A 14,262-nucleotide genomic window follows, 5' to 3' on the forward strand; every position below is an offset into this window, starting at 1 on the left:
ATTTTTCTCTTTGGCATCACCCAGAAAGCCATGGAGTTGGTAACAGAAGTATAATATGAAAGGTATTGATCGAATCCAAACTAAAAGAATGTGAAGTTTTTCTGAAAATCAAGGTTTTCTTGGGATGGTATTTTAGGAATAGTTTGGCATGCTTTTTTTTTTTAAAAAAGATTTGTTTATTTTTCATTGGAAAGTCAGATTTACAGAGAGAAGGAGAGACAGAGAGAAAGATCTTCCATCTGCTGGTTCACTCCACAAGTGGCTGTGATGGCAACAGCTGAGCTGATCTGAAGCCAGGAGCTTCCTCTTTGTCCCCAAGGCTTTGAGCCATCCTTGACTGCTTTCCCAGGGTATAGACAAGGAGCTAGATGGGAAGTGGAGCAGCCGAGATGTGAACCAGCAACCATATGGGATCCCGAACATGTGTGAGGTGAGGATTTAGCCACTAGTCTACTGTGCCGGGCCTGAATAATATGGCATTTTGACATTGATGTTCTAATATTATGACAGCATTCCTTCAAGAAGCTATTCCATTTGGGGGTAGCACAACTTCAGAATTGCATCTAATCTAAGTTGGAATTACATTCTGTTTCATGATAAAAAAAAAACACTTTTAAGGAATCATACGGAAGAGGATGGGCACTCACAGAGCTCCTATAATACCTGGGATTTATTAGATGGCAGGACTGTCTTTCTAATAAGCCCTTATTAACTACTCTCTCTATCTTTTTTTAAAGATTGATTTATTTTTATTGGAAAGTCAGATAGACAGATATACAGAGAGGAGAAACAGAAAGGAAGATCTTCCGTCCAATGATTCATTCCCCAAGTGAGTGCAACGGCTGGTGCTGCGCCGATCTGAAGCCTGGAACAGTGCAAGGTCCCAAAGCTTTGGGCCATCCTGGACTGCTTTCCCAGACCACAAGCAGGGAACTGGATGGGAAGTGGAGCTGCCGGGATTAGAACCGGTGCCCATCTGGGATCCCGGCGTGTTCAAGGCGAGGACTTTAGCCGCTAGGCCACGCCGCTGGGCCCTAAACTACTCTTGAGTTTATTCTGATAAAGGTATTTAGGATAGAGTCTCTAACAGCCTTAAAATGAGGCTGATAACAAAAACAAAACTAAACAAAATAAAAAAAATGAGACTGGTCAGCAGACCAAGAGATCAAAGAGGACTTTTGAGCCCTACCCACTAATCTCCATAGAGAGAGGAGAAGACTGGAAATATAGCTTTTAAATCTCTTGGACAAGATTTGATGAGCTTCCCAGTTGCAGAGTGAAAGGATGGGCTGAGCCAAAGAGGATGTGAAAGCTTTGCCTCTGCTAACTCTGGCATATTGCCTCTCTAGCCAGCAGGAGGTAATAGCACAAAATGGAATCTCTTATCTTAAAGCCTTTACAAAATTAGAGCTGAGAAAAGTCATAAAGAAGCTTTTACCTCTAATGAGTGCATTCCTGAAATACCCACATGTCCACTTGTAATAAGCTTACCTCAGGAATTTTCTCTGACCACATATTTAAGGCAAGTCAGGACAGTTGCCTAACAGTAATGGCTGTTTCCACCGGTGAAATAATGATGCCAACTTCAATGAGTCTCTGCGACCAATGAGCTTTGTTCTTAAATTGTTCACTTGGATTTCTTTCTTTTTCTGTCTTTAAAAATCTCCCTTGTCTTGATTTCCTCTGACGTGTGCTTAGGTTTTTCTACAACTTGCATGCTCTGAGTTACAACCCTTTGCCACAGCCAAATAAAATCCTTTATTCCCCCCAAAGAGTTCTTGTCTCATTACTTTTTTTTCTTTTTTTTTAAGATGGAGATAACCTGGTGTCTACAAAAATGGAATTCAGGGGTCCTGGATGACGGCTCAGTGGCTAAATCCTTGCCTTGTTCGCACTGCGATCCCATATGTGTGCCGGTTTGTGGCCCAGCTGCTCCACTTCCCTTCCAGCTTTCTGTTTGTGTCCTGGGAAATCAGTAGAGGATGGCCGAAAGCTTTGGGACCCTGTACCCATGTGGGAAACCTGCAAGATATTGTATATTTTAAGAGGATTTGATAAAAACTACTTGAGGTAATGGATATATAAATTACACATAAAGGGTATGTTAATGTCAATGGTTTATCGGTTAGCATGATATTCCTATGTCAAGATAATTAGGGGGAGGGCTAGCACCACTTACAGGTTATAGAGGCCTTCAGTTACGCCTGCCCAGCAGGTGGAGCTATTTACCCTTTCTCAAGCTTGATCTCTTCCAATAGGAATAGTGACAAAGTGAACTCAGGGCTGCTTTTGGTTTGGGGATGTTAATGAAACCAGTGGAAAAAAAAAATAAGTAAATAATGGGTCATATGTAAAAGCTTCGTCTATGAGATTCCACGCTGTTGAAATTTTGACTCTATGGGAACTACAGGAAATCACTTGCTGATATTATAAAACTTGCTGCCTTTCAAGTCTCACTGATAAACCTTTGTCATGTCAGCTGAAATGTCCACTTGATGAACTTAAAACAATTAGTAAATGCAAAATTAGCAGCAGAATCATGAAAACAAGAATGTGGGAGGCTGGTGCAATGGTTTCACTAGCTAATATTCTACCTTCAAGAGTCGGCATCCCATATGGATGCCAGTTCATGTCCTCACTGCTCCACTTCCCATCCATCTCCCTGTTTATGGCCGGGAAAGTGGTGGAGAATGGCTCAAGGCCTTGGGACCCTGCAACCATGTGGGAACCCGGAAGAAACTTTTGGCTCTTCAACCCAGCTCAGCTCCAGCCTTTGTGGCCATTTGGGGAGTGAACCAGTAGATGGAAGATTTTTCTGTCTCTTCTTCTCCCTGTAAATCTGATCTTCTTTTTCAATACAACTAGATAAATCTTTTTAAAAATAAAGATATACAGATAACAGTTTTATGATTAAAAGAAACTCTTATTTGAACCAAATGATAGCATGTCCTGTTAGACTATATGAAATTTCTGTTTTTAACTACTACTCAAGACTTAAGTCATGTGCTAGAGAAAATCTGATTGTATTTATGAAGCATCATTGGTGGGAAAATTTCTTTTTAACTTTTGTTTTTGATGATGTTTACATAGTTGATCAGGGTGGGAAGGATCTAAGGTTAGAGTAAAATGGGTGAGACCATTGTTTCGAAATTTTCTTTTTCTTCCTTCTGTCTCTGGAGAATGGGGAAAATAAGAGCCACACCCAGTTTTCTAGCCTCCCCAGTACCGAGGGATGGAGAATGACCACCCAATATCAATCCAGGTTGGTGGAAAAATGTTAAAGGTGGCCCTAAAGTGCTTAAACACCCTACCCTAACTACTCTAAATTCAATCCTGGAATGCCAAAGCCTAAAACTCCTCATAGTTTTGACAAATCTAACAGATTCAAGATTTGAAGGGTAGCTCAGTTACCTAACTTACAGGGGTATAAATGCCTTTCGGTCTTCTATATATTCTGTATATTCTTTCATTGGCTTGAAACATTTTTCAGTAGAGTAGCCACAGGTTCAGCAATGGCAAAGGTTCTATTTGGAAGAATCATGCCCAGCTGGGAAGCTACCTTTGAACCCAGCAGTGACAAAGGATTCCGTTTCACTGCATGTATTATTGGGTGCTAACTGGCCGTTCTCATGTCTTCATTATATTCATCACTTCTAGACATCCAGACTAGGAGAATACAAAAACAATACTCTTAAAACTCAAGTAACACATTTTAAAACATTGCAATTGTCATTTTTTTGGCCTTATCTCCAACACTTCTTTTAAAAGGCAACATTACACAGAGAGAAAAATCTTCCATCTCCTGATTTACTCCCCAAAAATCTACAAGGGCCTTGGTTAAACCAGGCCAAAGCCAGGACAACCTGGAGCTTCTTCCAGGTCTCCTACATTAGTGCAGAGGCCCAAGAATTTGGACCATTATTTGCTGTTTTTCCAGACACGTTAGCAGGGGCTGGATCTGAAGTGGAATTTTTTGCTCTTGAACTGACACATCCATATGGAATACTGGCACTGCAGGTGGTGACTTTACCCATTATTCCAGTGCCAACCCCTCAATGACTTTGAAATTTAAGACCTACCCCCTAATGATTTCAGATACTCTGACCATTTGCAATAATCACAGGATCCACCATACATTTTGCTTGCTGTTAGATCCTCAATTACCAAAGATGGTGTATATTATTACTGGAAAGATATAACTAAAATTGTGGATAAGAATTGATGCTGTGGTAGATCAACCTTTCCACAGTGTGCTCCTCGGAGATAAACAGATTAAACACCATTATCTGCTCCCTGATGGATTTGTCTTTTGGAAGAGACCTCAAAGAAAGACTCTCTCTAACATCACTAGCAAGGGCTATAGCAGGTGCTGGCAAGCAGTGGGGTTCCACAAGCCTCAGGGAGCTGATCCTGAGACATATACATGCTATTTTAAGAGGGTACCAACTCCTGATTAGACCAGCACTTGTGCCAACAAATTAGAACTGCAGGTTTCTAGGAAGTAAATCAGATGCAATTTGATGTAGAGTTCTTCCAAATTGACCAGGCCATGCCTGTATGTTTTCAGCTTATTCTCTGCCTCTTTTTCCTGAAGGGATGGTGCCATTATTTACATTTTCCAGCCCCTTACCAACAGTGGAAACATTCCCAATCATTGGGTCTGCTGTTTAGGACCCCAATCTGCCCATGGTACTAGTACCCTGTTAGTTTACCTAGAAACAAATTTCCCTGATATTTCAAATTCTTTCACTTTTCCATTTTTTTAAATTGCAAAGGCAGATTTACAAAGAGGAGAGACAGAAAGATCTTCTCTGTGCGGTTTCATTTCCCAAATAGCTGCAATGACCAGAGCTGGGCTGATCCGAAACCAGGAGCCAGGAGCTTCTTGCAGGTCTCTCAGGCAGGCATAGGGTTCCAAGGCTTTGAGCCATCCTCCATTACTTTCCCAGGCCATAAGGGAACTGGATTGGAAGTAGAGCAACTAGGACATGAACCAGTGTTCATATGGGACCCCAGTGCTTGTAAATTGAGGACTTAGTCATTTAGCTGTCGAACCAAGCCCCAAAGCTTTGTACTTGTTAATGACAATTTTGTAAATACAATGCATAACAGAAATGCCGACTCTCCACGTACTCTCCCCTTGAGGCCTTCAGGACCCTTGTGGAGACCCTTTCTCCTTGTGGTCACCCATGCTGATGCGTGAATGTATGTTTATGTTTATGCTTTCACTTTAAATGGATCCTGCTATTATGTATGCACAATACTTATGTCTCCATTTTTGATTTCTTATTTTGCATGGGGCAAGAACTTGAGATGAAAACCAGGAAATGTGTTCCCATAAAAAAGACACAGTCAAGCCTGACTGAACGGTTGATCAATGATGCTTTCAGAGCGGGAGAAAGACAGTGAGAGAAATCATTAGAATTTGACTTGAAGGACAGGGAATTGTGAGAATGCGAGTGTATTTCTAGATGAATATAGCTTTACTGGAACTTCATTAATCCAGCCAAAGCTCCATTAAAAACAGCTAGTGTATTTCTGCTTTTTCTTTGTGATACTTTTATCCTATTTCTCTATGATTCTAGCAATAAAATATAACATCACAACTGTCAAGACAGTCAACATTGGTTTACTTTGTCTGTGTCATATATCCCTTTGACTTTTCAAAAGATTTACTTATTTATTTGAGAGGCAGAGTTACAGAGAGGGAGAGAGAGAGAGCAAGCAAGCGAGAGTGAAAGCGAGCGAGCATGAGCGAGATCTTCCGCCTGCTGGTTCACTCCCCAAATGGCCACAAAAGCCAAGGCAGAGTCAGACCGAAACCAAGAGAATGGACTCAGTCTGGGTCTCCCAGTGCATGGCAGGGGCCCAAGTACTTGGGCTATCTTCCGTTGTGTTCCCAGGTACATTAGCAGCACAACCTGCATTCACATGGGCAGCTGGTATCTATCACATGTGCCAGCTCAACCCATTGTATCACAGCGCCATTCCTTCATGACAGTATGTTAAAGCCAGACATATAGTTGAGAACAAAGGAATAATTACAATGATTCTCAGATAAATACAAAAATTCATTGTATTACAAAGGAACCCAAGTAGCAAATGATCAGTTTTTAATATAGTAGCATATTTATTAATGCATTAAATAGTATAATTTAAATACAAATCCAATGACTACCATAATTTTAAAGTAATGAGCAATGTAAAAAGATATTTGCAACAACTATAAACCAAATAAAAAATTCATGATTTCTGTATTTTTTTTTTTACATTCTTAAATGAAGGAATTGTTGAATTTCAGTTGCAAAGACATGAACTTCTTCATGACACCAGTTCATGAACTCTAAGAATTCCTTCCATGGAGCTCTTGCAGTTCAATAGAGCCCTGATTAACACACCCAGAGACATTGTAACATCTGTGAAAGAAAATCTAACATTACTATTGGCTTTGAGATCAAGTATTAGACCTGTTAAAGGATTAAATATTGATCAGGGCCCAGTGCCGTGGCCTAGCAGCTGAAGTCCTTGAATGCACCAGGATCCCATATGGGCGCCGGTTCTAATCCCGGCAGCTCCACTTCCCATCCAGCTCCCTGCTTGTGGCCTGGGAAAGCAGTCGAGGACAGCCCAATGTATTGGGACCCTGTACCCGTGAGGGAGACCCGGAAGAGCTCCTGGCTCCTGGCTTCGATCGGCGCAGCACCGGACGTTGCGGTCATTTGGGGAGTGAATCATCGGATGGAAGATCTTTCTCTCTGTCTCTCCTCCTCTCTGTATATCTAACTTTGCAATAAAAATAAAATCAATCTTAAAAAAAAGAATTAAATATTGATCAACAAAGGAAAATGACAGTCAGAGAAAGGAGTTAAACATCAAGAAAAAATTTAAAGAATACTATTGACAAGTCAATTAAAATTTATATTCAAAGAATAGATCATCAAGAGCTCAAATCAGAAGCCATAACCTAAGCTATAAAATATGCTGGGAATTTGGGAAACATACTCATTAAACAGTTTCAGAAAATGATGGTGGACTGAGCCACCTGGCTGCTTTGGTAGTTGCTAATTCGTACAGATATGAAGGAATTCTGCTCCCTGCTCTTTAATTTAGGCTGCTGTCCATTTGAGAAGCATTAGGACTTCTGGTTTTGCTCATAGTAAGATTTGTGGACATAGGCTTAGAGCTCATAGCAAGTTTTTTTTTTTCTACATCAGAAGTGGAAAAGCACTTAAATGAGAAAAAATAGTTCCTCTGGAAATATCTGGTATAGAATAACCACATAAATAATAATATTATCAACAATGCATAAGTATAATGCTCTACTGTTTTTATTTTCACTTTTTAAAAAGATTTACTTATTTTTATTGGAAAGGCAAATACAGAGAGATGGAGATAAAAAGATCTTCTGTCTGCTGGTTTACTTCTCAAAGGACCACAACAGTCAGAGCTGAGCCAATCCGAAGCCAGGAGCCAGGAGCCTCTTCAGGACTCCCACATGGTTGCAGGGTCCCAAGGCTTTGGGCTGTCCTTGATTGCTTCCTCAGGCCACAAACAGGGGGCTAGATGGGGAGTGGAGCAGCCAGGTTCTGAACCGGCACCCAAACGGGATCCTGGTGCATGCAAGGCAGGTATTTAGCCATTAGACTATCATGCCAGGCCCTATTTTCACTTTTTAAAAATTATTTATTTTATTTGAAAGAATTATAGAGGTTAGGGGAAGGGAAACACAGAGAAAGATATTTCATCCATTGGTTCATTCCCCTGGTGCCACCATGGCCAAAGCTGGGATGGTCTGAAGCTCGGAGCTCTGTTGCTTTCCAGGCCATTAGCAGAAGTTGGATCAGAAATGGAGCAGCCAGGTGGAGGATTAGCCTGATATGCCACTGCACTGGCCATGGCTTGGCTTTTTTTTTTTTTTTTTAAGATTTATTTATTTGAAAGGGAGATTGGTAGAGGGAGAAGGAGACAGAAAGAGAGAGAGAGAGAGAGAGAGAGAGAGAGAGAGAGAGAATCTTGCATCTACTGGTTCACTCCTCAAAGGACCACAATAGCCAGGGCTGGCCCAGGCCAAAATCAAAAGCCTGAAGTTGCATTTAAATCTCCCATGTGAATGACAGAGACCCAGAAACTTTGGCCATCTTCTGCTGCCTTCCCAGGCACGTTAGCAGGGAGGTTGGATCAGAAGTGGAGTGACTGGGAATTCAACCTGCGCTCTGAAATGGGATGCCAGTGTCTTATGTGGAAGTTTAACCTCTTGTTACACAGCACTTATCCTTAGTTTTAAAAATTGCTTTCACATTACCCCTTATTGTAATTCTCAAAATTACTCTCTGATATTCTGTAAGATACCACAGAATATAATGCCATGAAAACTATGAATTTCTTAGCTTGCTTCTTCACATGTTCTTCTGACTTCTATCTCTCTATATTCTTTTTTTTAAAGATTTATTTATTTTATTACAAAGTCAGATATACAGAGAGGAGGAGAGACAGAGAGGAAGATCTTCCATCTGATGATTCACTCCCCAAGCGAGCCACAACGTCCGGTGCGCACCAATCCGATGCCGGGAACCAGGAACCTCTTCCGGGTCTCCCACGCGGGTACAGGGGCCCAATGCATTGGGCTGTCCTCCACTGCTTTCCCAGGCCACAAGCAGGGAGCTGGATGGGAAGTGGAGCTGCCGGGATTAGAACCGGCGCCCATATGGGATCCCAGGGCGTTGAAGGTGAGGACTTTAACTGCTAGGCCATGCCGCCGGGCCCAATCTCTCTATATTCTTTTAAGTCAGTCCTTTAATTTGATTCTCAGTTGCTTACATGAATTTGTTGGAAAGTGCTCTGGATAAATGGACACATGATAGGCATCTAACATTTCCTTTAGGATCATCCTTCAAGTAATGCAAATGTCTTCTCTAATGCTCTCCTCATTATGCAAAGAACCACAGAGTGGGAGGACATGCGGGATTTACTGTGAGACAACCCATCCAACCTCTCAGCACATGATTGCCCATTATTCAAATAATGCTTGAGTGAACTGGTGTTTGAAGGTGACCTCTAGATACAAATGGAGCACCCTTGTGTTGTAACAAGATGGCCCAGACAAAATTTCCTGGAAAGAGCAGTGCTTAAAAATAGCAATAGAAAATGCATTCATGTATCTCACATGAAGAGATTCTTCCACCAAATATACGTTTACCTCTCCACCTGCATGACTAGTCTTCCTAGCTGATGTGTCATTTAGGCACCTTTCCCCAGAAGTTTTTCAAGAAATTCTTGAGCTGCCTTCTATGAACTCTCCGGAGTCACACTTGTGTTTCTTTGGTGCCTGGGAGTCAGCCTTTGATATTTGGAGCCTTGCTTGAGGGTATTTTCAGAGTGAACTCCAGTGTTCCAGATGAAAAGATAGAAGTCTGCACAGTAACACTGTCCCCACTCTCCCTCCCACACTGCCAACAATCGTTTGAAGCACTGTTACTCCCAATGCTATTCCTTGCTCCACTGCTGCTAATCTCCTGGGCATTCAGGAAAGGGGAAGGACACCGACTGCCTTTCAGATCCACGTCCCCACTACATCTGGTGACCTGAATGCCAAATCTCAACAAGGTGAGTTAAGAGGACTAATGCTGAGGACACTTGGGGGAAAGACCTGGAGAAACTGCAAAGAACTTCCTCAAATATCTAGATATCAGAGTTAAGAAAGGGAATTCACACAATTCCTGGGAAACAGCCAAAAATTTCAACCCAACATTAATCCATTTTCCAGTTTTCCACAGCGTAATGCACTGCAGCAGCTCAAATCCTGGCATTCTCATCAGGTTAGGACTTCCTTGCCAGGGGAGGCTTTTCATGCAGGGGAGACTCTGTTCCGCAGTGCTGTGCCTTCCGCAGGCACTCAGCACTCTCAGAAGTGCTCTCGCACACATGTCTCAGTGGATGCTCACAAGTCCGTGATGGAGCTCTCACGAGGAGTGGGGCGCATTTCAGGACACTCTTGGCCAGGCTTCCACGGGGCCAGGTGCACTGCTCAGGGTAAGTGAGGCCAGAGGGCTGGAATGAAGGGGGACTTTCTTCAGACCGCTGAAGGCTCTTTGCTGTGGCCAGAGTGGTGCCTATGAGAGCAGTTCCAGTCTTGCCACTTCCTCGGCTGGAGCAGTGTCATGATCTGGGGTTCCCTAGTGATGGGGTTCTTGACCAGCAGCTCTGACAAACCAGGACCCTGAGAAGGGAATTGTGTGGATGGGAGAGCTTGTGTGTTTCACAACAGCTTTGGGTGAGCATAGAAGGAAGCGAAGGTCAGAGAAGTCCCACAAGCAGGGTGGGTGTAAGTGCAGGCTGGGCGTAATTGCAGGTTGCACAGTGACTTCAGAGAAGCAAAGCTTCCTGCCTCGGACACAGATTCCAGGCAGTCCTTCATCTTCTACATTCCCTTCACCCATGACAGCCCTTCTCACTATTTTGATGTTAAACTCAATGTCCCTTGTTTCGTGGACACATGGTCTCCTAAGAGTTTGGCTGATAAAAAGGAAGCTATTTAGAGGGGTTTTTGACTTTTCAGGTTGGATGGAAAACAGGTTAGAGAGGTTTACAATTCACAAAATAAACCTCATCTATTCATCCAGGTTTGTGCTTGGCTCCTTCAAGCTGTTACACATTTTTAGTTTTTATGATCTTTGTTAGCTATTGAGTGTTGTCATGCGATCTGGCAGCCTACGAGGACAGGTAAGCCCTAGTGAAAAGTATTCTAACATAGAGCACAGTAGCCAGGGCAGTGCATCAGTAATGCTTTCCTCTCTTTTCCCTGTGAAAACGTAGGTGACCCCCGAGGCTGACATGTCCTCTTCCAAGGTATGGGTCACTCTTCTCGCTCTGATGTGCTTCCAGTGCAGGATGCTTGCACATAGCACTGGCATTTCCAAGAGACAGTTCATGAACGAGTACTACCTCAGTTCAAACTGGAATTTCGACACATACAAGTGTGACGCCGTCATGCTAAAAAAACGAATTCCCAGAGACCAGAACTCTCATGTGTTTGTTTATATCTCATGGTACCAACTCGAACATTTATGTATTCGTAATCACTGGAATGACCGCTACAGAAACACATATGTGTGGACCCCAAGTCCCATCAAAGTACTCACGTGTCATCGGCAGCGTTTCAAAATTGGATACACAGAGAGCAGGAGCTTCAACTATGTTGAATTCCATTGTAACATGGATGGCTATGTCAACAGCATAGAAGACATGAAGCTGGTAGCGCTTATAGACACTTAGAGGATCTACTTTCTCCCTTGATTTTGGTAGTGAATTCAATACTCCCCAAGTGGTGGGCCCTGCCTACTCAGATAACCCCCGCCTCACCCCACAGAGGATTTCTATGTCACTAATTTCCAGTAACTTCAAGTTACATGTCCCAAGATTTCTTGAGACTTAAACTTTGCTTATGTTGTTTTTCTGCCCAGAATGCTCTTACAGTTTTTCAAGAGTCATTTCCTGTGGCATATCTTATTGACTAACTCAGGACTTTTTCTGGATGTTGACATCTTTATATACATTCTATAAAAATGACCTTTCCTTTCCAAAATAAACTGTATAATTCCAATTTGTGTAACTTTATATGCACAATATGTGTTGGGTTATTAGTATGGGTAGTATGAATATGTGTGATATAGACTATGCTTGGACAGGATTTGTGTTATGGATAAGTTTCAAGTGCATTTTATGCGTGTGTCTAATGTATGTGATATGTTTATAAATGGTGGGAATGTAAATGTTTATTTGCTAAATGGAAAATAAGTTGTGACAGATATTGATTATGTTGGTATGCTTAGTTCCACTGAGATTGGTGGGAGCCCCTGGGCCGAGCTGAGTGAATATGAATCATGTAGCATTATTCCCTACTCATACTAGACACTCTAATAAAGCTTTTTTTAATTGTCCATCTTTGACTCAATATATAATTTTCATCTTGATGAAACAAACATGAAAACTGCCATTGGTCGTCTTCTCTTCCTGACTCTAGAAGATGGAGATTTCTTATGTAAAAATGCAGAGAACTTTCATTTATGTGAAACCTAAAAATGCCTAGAATTAAAAAGAACCCATTCTAGATAGGCATTTGGCACAATGGTTAAGTCAGCACTTACAACCCTCTACCTTCTCCCAGGTACCAGTCCTGGCTGCTCTGCTGTAATGTGCACCAGCAGGGCCAGTGAGTGGTTTGAGTACTTTGGTCCCTGCCACCCAGGTGGAAGACCAGAATTGAATTCCAGTTTCCTTCCTTCATCCCGACTCAACCCTGGAAATTGTGAGCAGTTAGGGAGGGATCAGCAGATAGAAGATCTCTGTGTGTCTTCTAGATAAAGCGAAAATAAATAAATAAAATAAAATGTCTGCCTTGCTTAAAAACATACATCTTCTGTCAAGCACAGAACGACAGATACTCTTACTGGGCTCCTCCATTGTATTTTGGATAGTTTAAGCCTCTGTTTTCTAGGATTGCACTTTTACATGAAGACACTGCGAAAGTATGTATGTGATAGCTACGCTGTACACCTAGGGTGTAGGAGGGAAGGAAAAGGTACAAGAAGATGCTGGGCAAAGCAGCCACAAGAATTCTTTTGGCCAAGTGGGGAGAATTCCTTCTGTTGAGTAGGAGAAAAGAGACAGCAAGAAATGCTTGCTTCATGTACTTTTGCCTGAGGCAGATATGAGGATACAGAATGGTAATCATGAAGGCACTTTGTGTTCTTCAGCCTCCTACAATGCTGAATGACTCTGCCCTTGAAATATTTTGAGGAAAACTAAGGTATCAACCTTTTCAATTAGATGCCTGCACATTTCGTTTTCTAGAACTCAGAATGCTATTTAAACTTCAGCAGTCTGACCCTTCTTTGAGGTCCCATACACAGGCTGGTAAATACACTCGCATGCCTCTTGTCCAGTCACCCTGTATTAATTTATTTAAATGTTATACCTTTAGAGGGTGGTGAGGAAATTCTCTGGGTCCTTATAACTTTATCTTCAGTAAACCAAAAGAACAAGAATATGACAAGGCAAGTTTATAGGGAGATGACCAGGAAAAGTATGTAAAATCGTAGAAAGATTTGGTATTTAGATTAAAATCAGCGCCTTTTCCAGGGGTCGTAGTCTCATGATTTATAGTAGTCCTTCTCTTTCTGGTACAGAGAAGGAAAATAAAGTGTCTCTAAAATGAAAATTTCCTTTACAAACATATGTCTTATATTCTACTTTCACTTTCTCAGGTGTTTGTTTTTTTTCTCAAGGGAGTTAGTGGAAAGTCATCTTCATGTTAAAGAAGCCTATTTGAGGGTGTCATTTGCTTATCTGTTGCCTGCTGTCAGTAGCCTTTCACCAATACCTCACTTGAGGCAACTCTACAAGTTGCTTTTACAAGCTGAATGGCTTTTCCTATCAGAACAGCACAGGAGGAAAATGGCCCTAAGCAAACAGGGTAAAAGCTTCGTGTTACATCTGCAGCTTCCTCGGCACCCACCACTTATTTAGGTAGCTACACCTTCATTTTCCTGGTGGCATTGTCCTTCCATCTTTGGGCACAGCATTACTGAGTCCATCCAGGTTCCCAGTCTCCTTTTCTGTGGTATTGGTCATGATGATTCTAGACACCTGGGAATTCTGGCATAGGCCGCAACCATCCCAGGAGGGTCCTTGGTTTCAGAGAGGAATTGAAATCCAGCCAGGAGTCAGCTAAGTGGAGGAAGCAAGAGGGTCTTATTAAAGTAAACAGTCAGGAACAGGCTCCCCTGCAGACAGAGCAGGCTCTGGTGTTGTTTTGGTCTCTATTCGAGGGATCTGACGAAAATATGCTAATATCTGGATAGGATATTCTTATTTCTGGAAAAGAGGTGGTGCCCTAATTCCAGGCAGGTATTTCCCCTTAAGTGATTCTCCTCAAATGATTATTTTTGTAGGTGGTCATGTTGTCATAGCAATTGTAAACTGTCACAATGCAGGGGGAATGATTTTTACCACATTAATGTATTACAGTGAAGGCCTAATCTAGTTTTAGGTCAGACTGAAGCTACACTTGGTATCATCTTAGATCTGACTGTTTTGGACAATTTTTTGCTTATATCTTATTTGCAGTTCACTTCCTGGTGGGACTTGCCACATACTATCTTGATGAGTTCCAAGCTAGGCTAACCAGACTCTCTCCTCCGATAGGAGACTGGAATATGCCATCCTAACATATGACTGTAGCAGACCAAAATATGCCACTCTATG

General features: G+C 42.0%; 1 protein-coding gene across 1 annotated transcript; it reads left to right on the forward strand.

Annotated features, from left to right (window-relative positions):
• The first annotated feature begins 9,309 nt into the window (after window positions 1-9,309).
• EDDM3B (epididymal protein 3B) lies at window positions 9,310-11,462 on the forward strand. Its single transcript, XM_058665360.1, has 2 exons — window positions 9,310-9,603; window positions 10,813-11,462. The coding sequence occupies exons 1-2, from the start codon at window positions 9,586-9,588 to the stop codon at window positions 11,269-11,271; spliced, it is 477 nt and encodes a 158-aa protein (XP_058521343.1). The 5' UTR covers window positions 9,310-9,585; the 3' UTR covers window positions 11,272-11,462.
• Window positions 11,463-14,262: the final 2,800 nt, after the last annotated feature.

The sequence above is a fragment of the Ochotona princeps genome, chromosome 6, assembly GCF_030435755.1.
Source record: "Ochotona princeps isolate mOchPri1 chromosome 6, mOchPri1.hap1, whole genome shotgun sequence".
Classification (NCBI taxonomy): Eukaryota; Metazoa; Chordata; class Mammalia; order Lagomorpha; family Ochotonidae; genus Ochotona; species Ochotona princeps.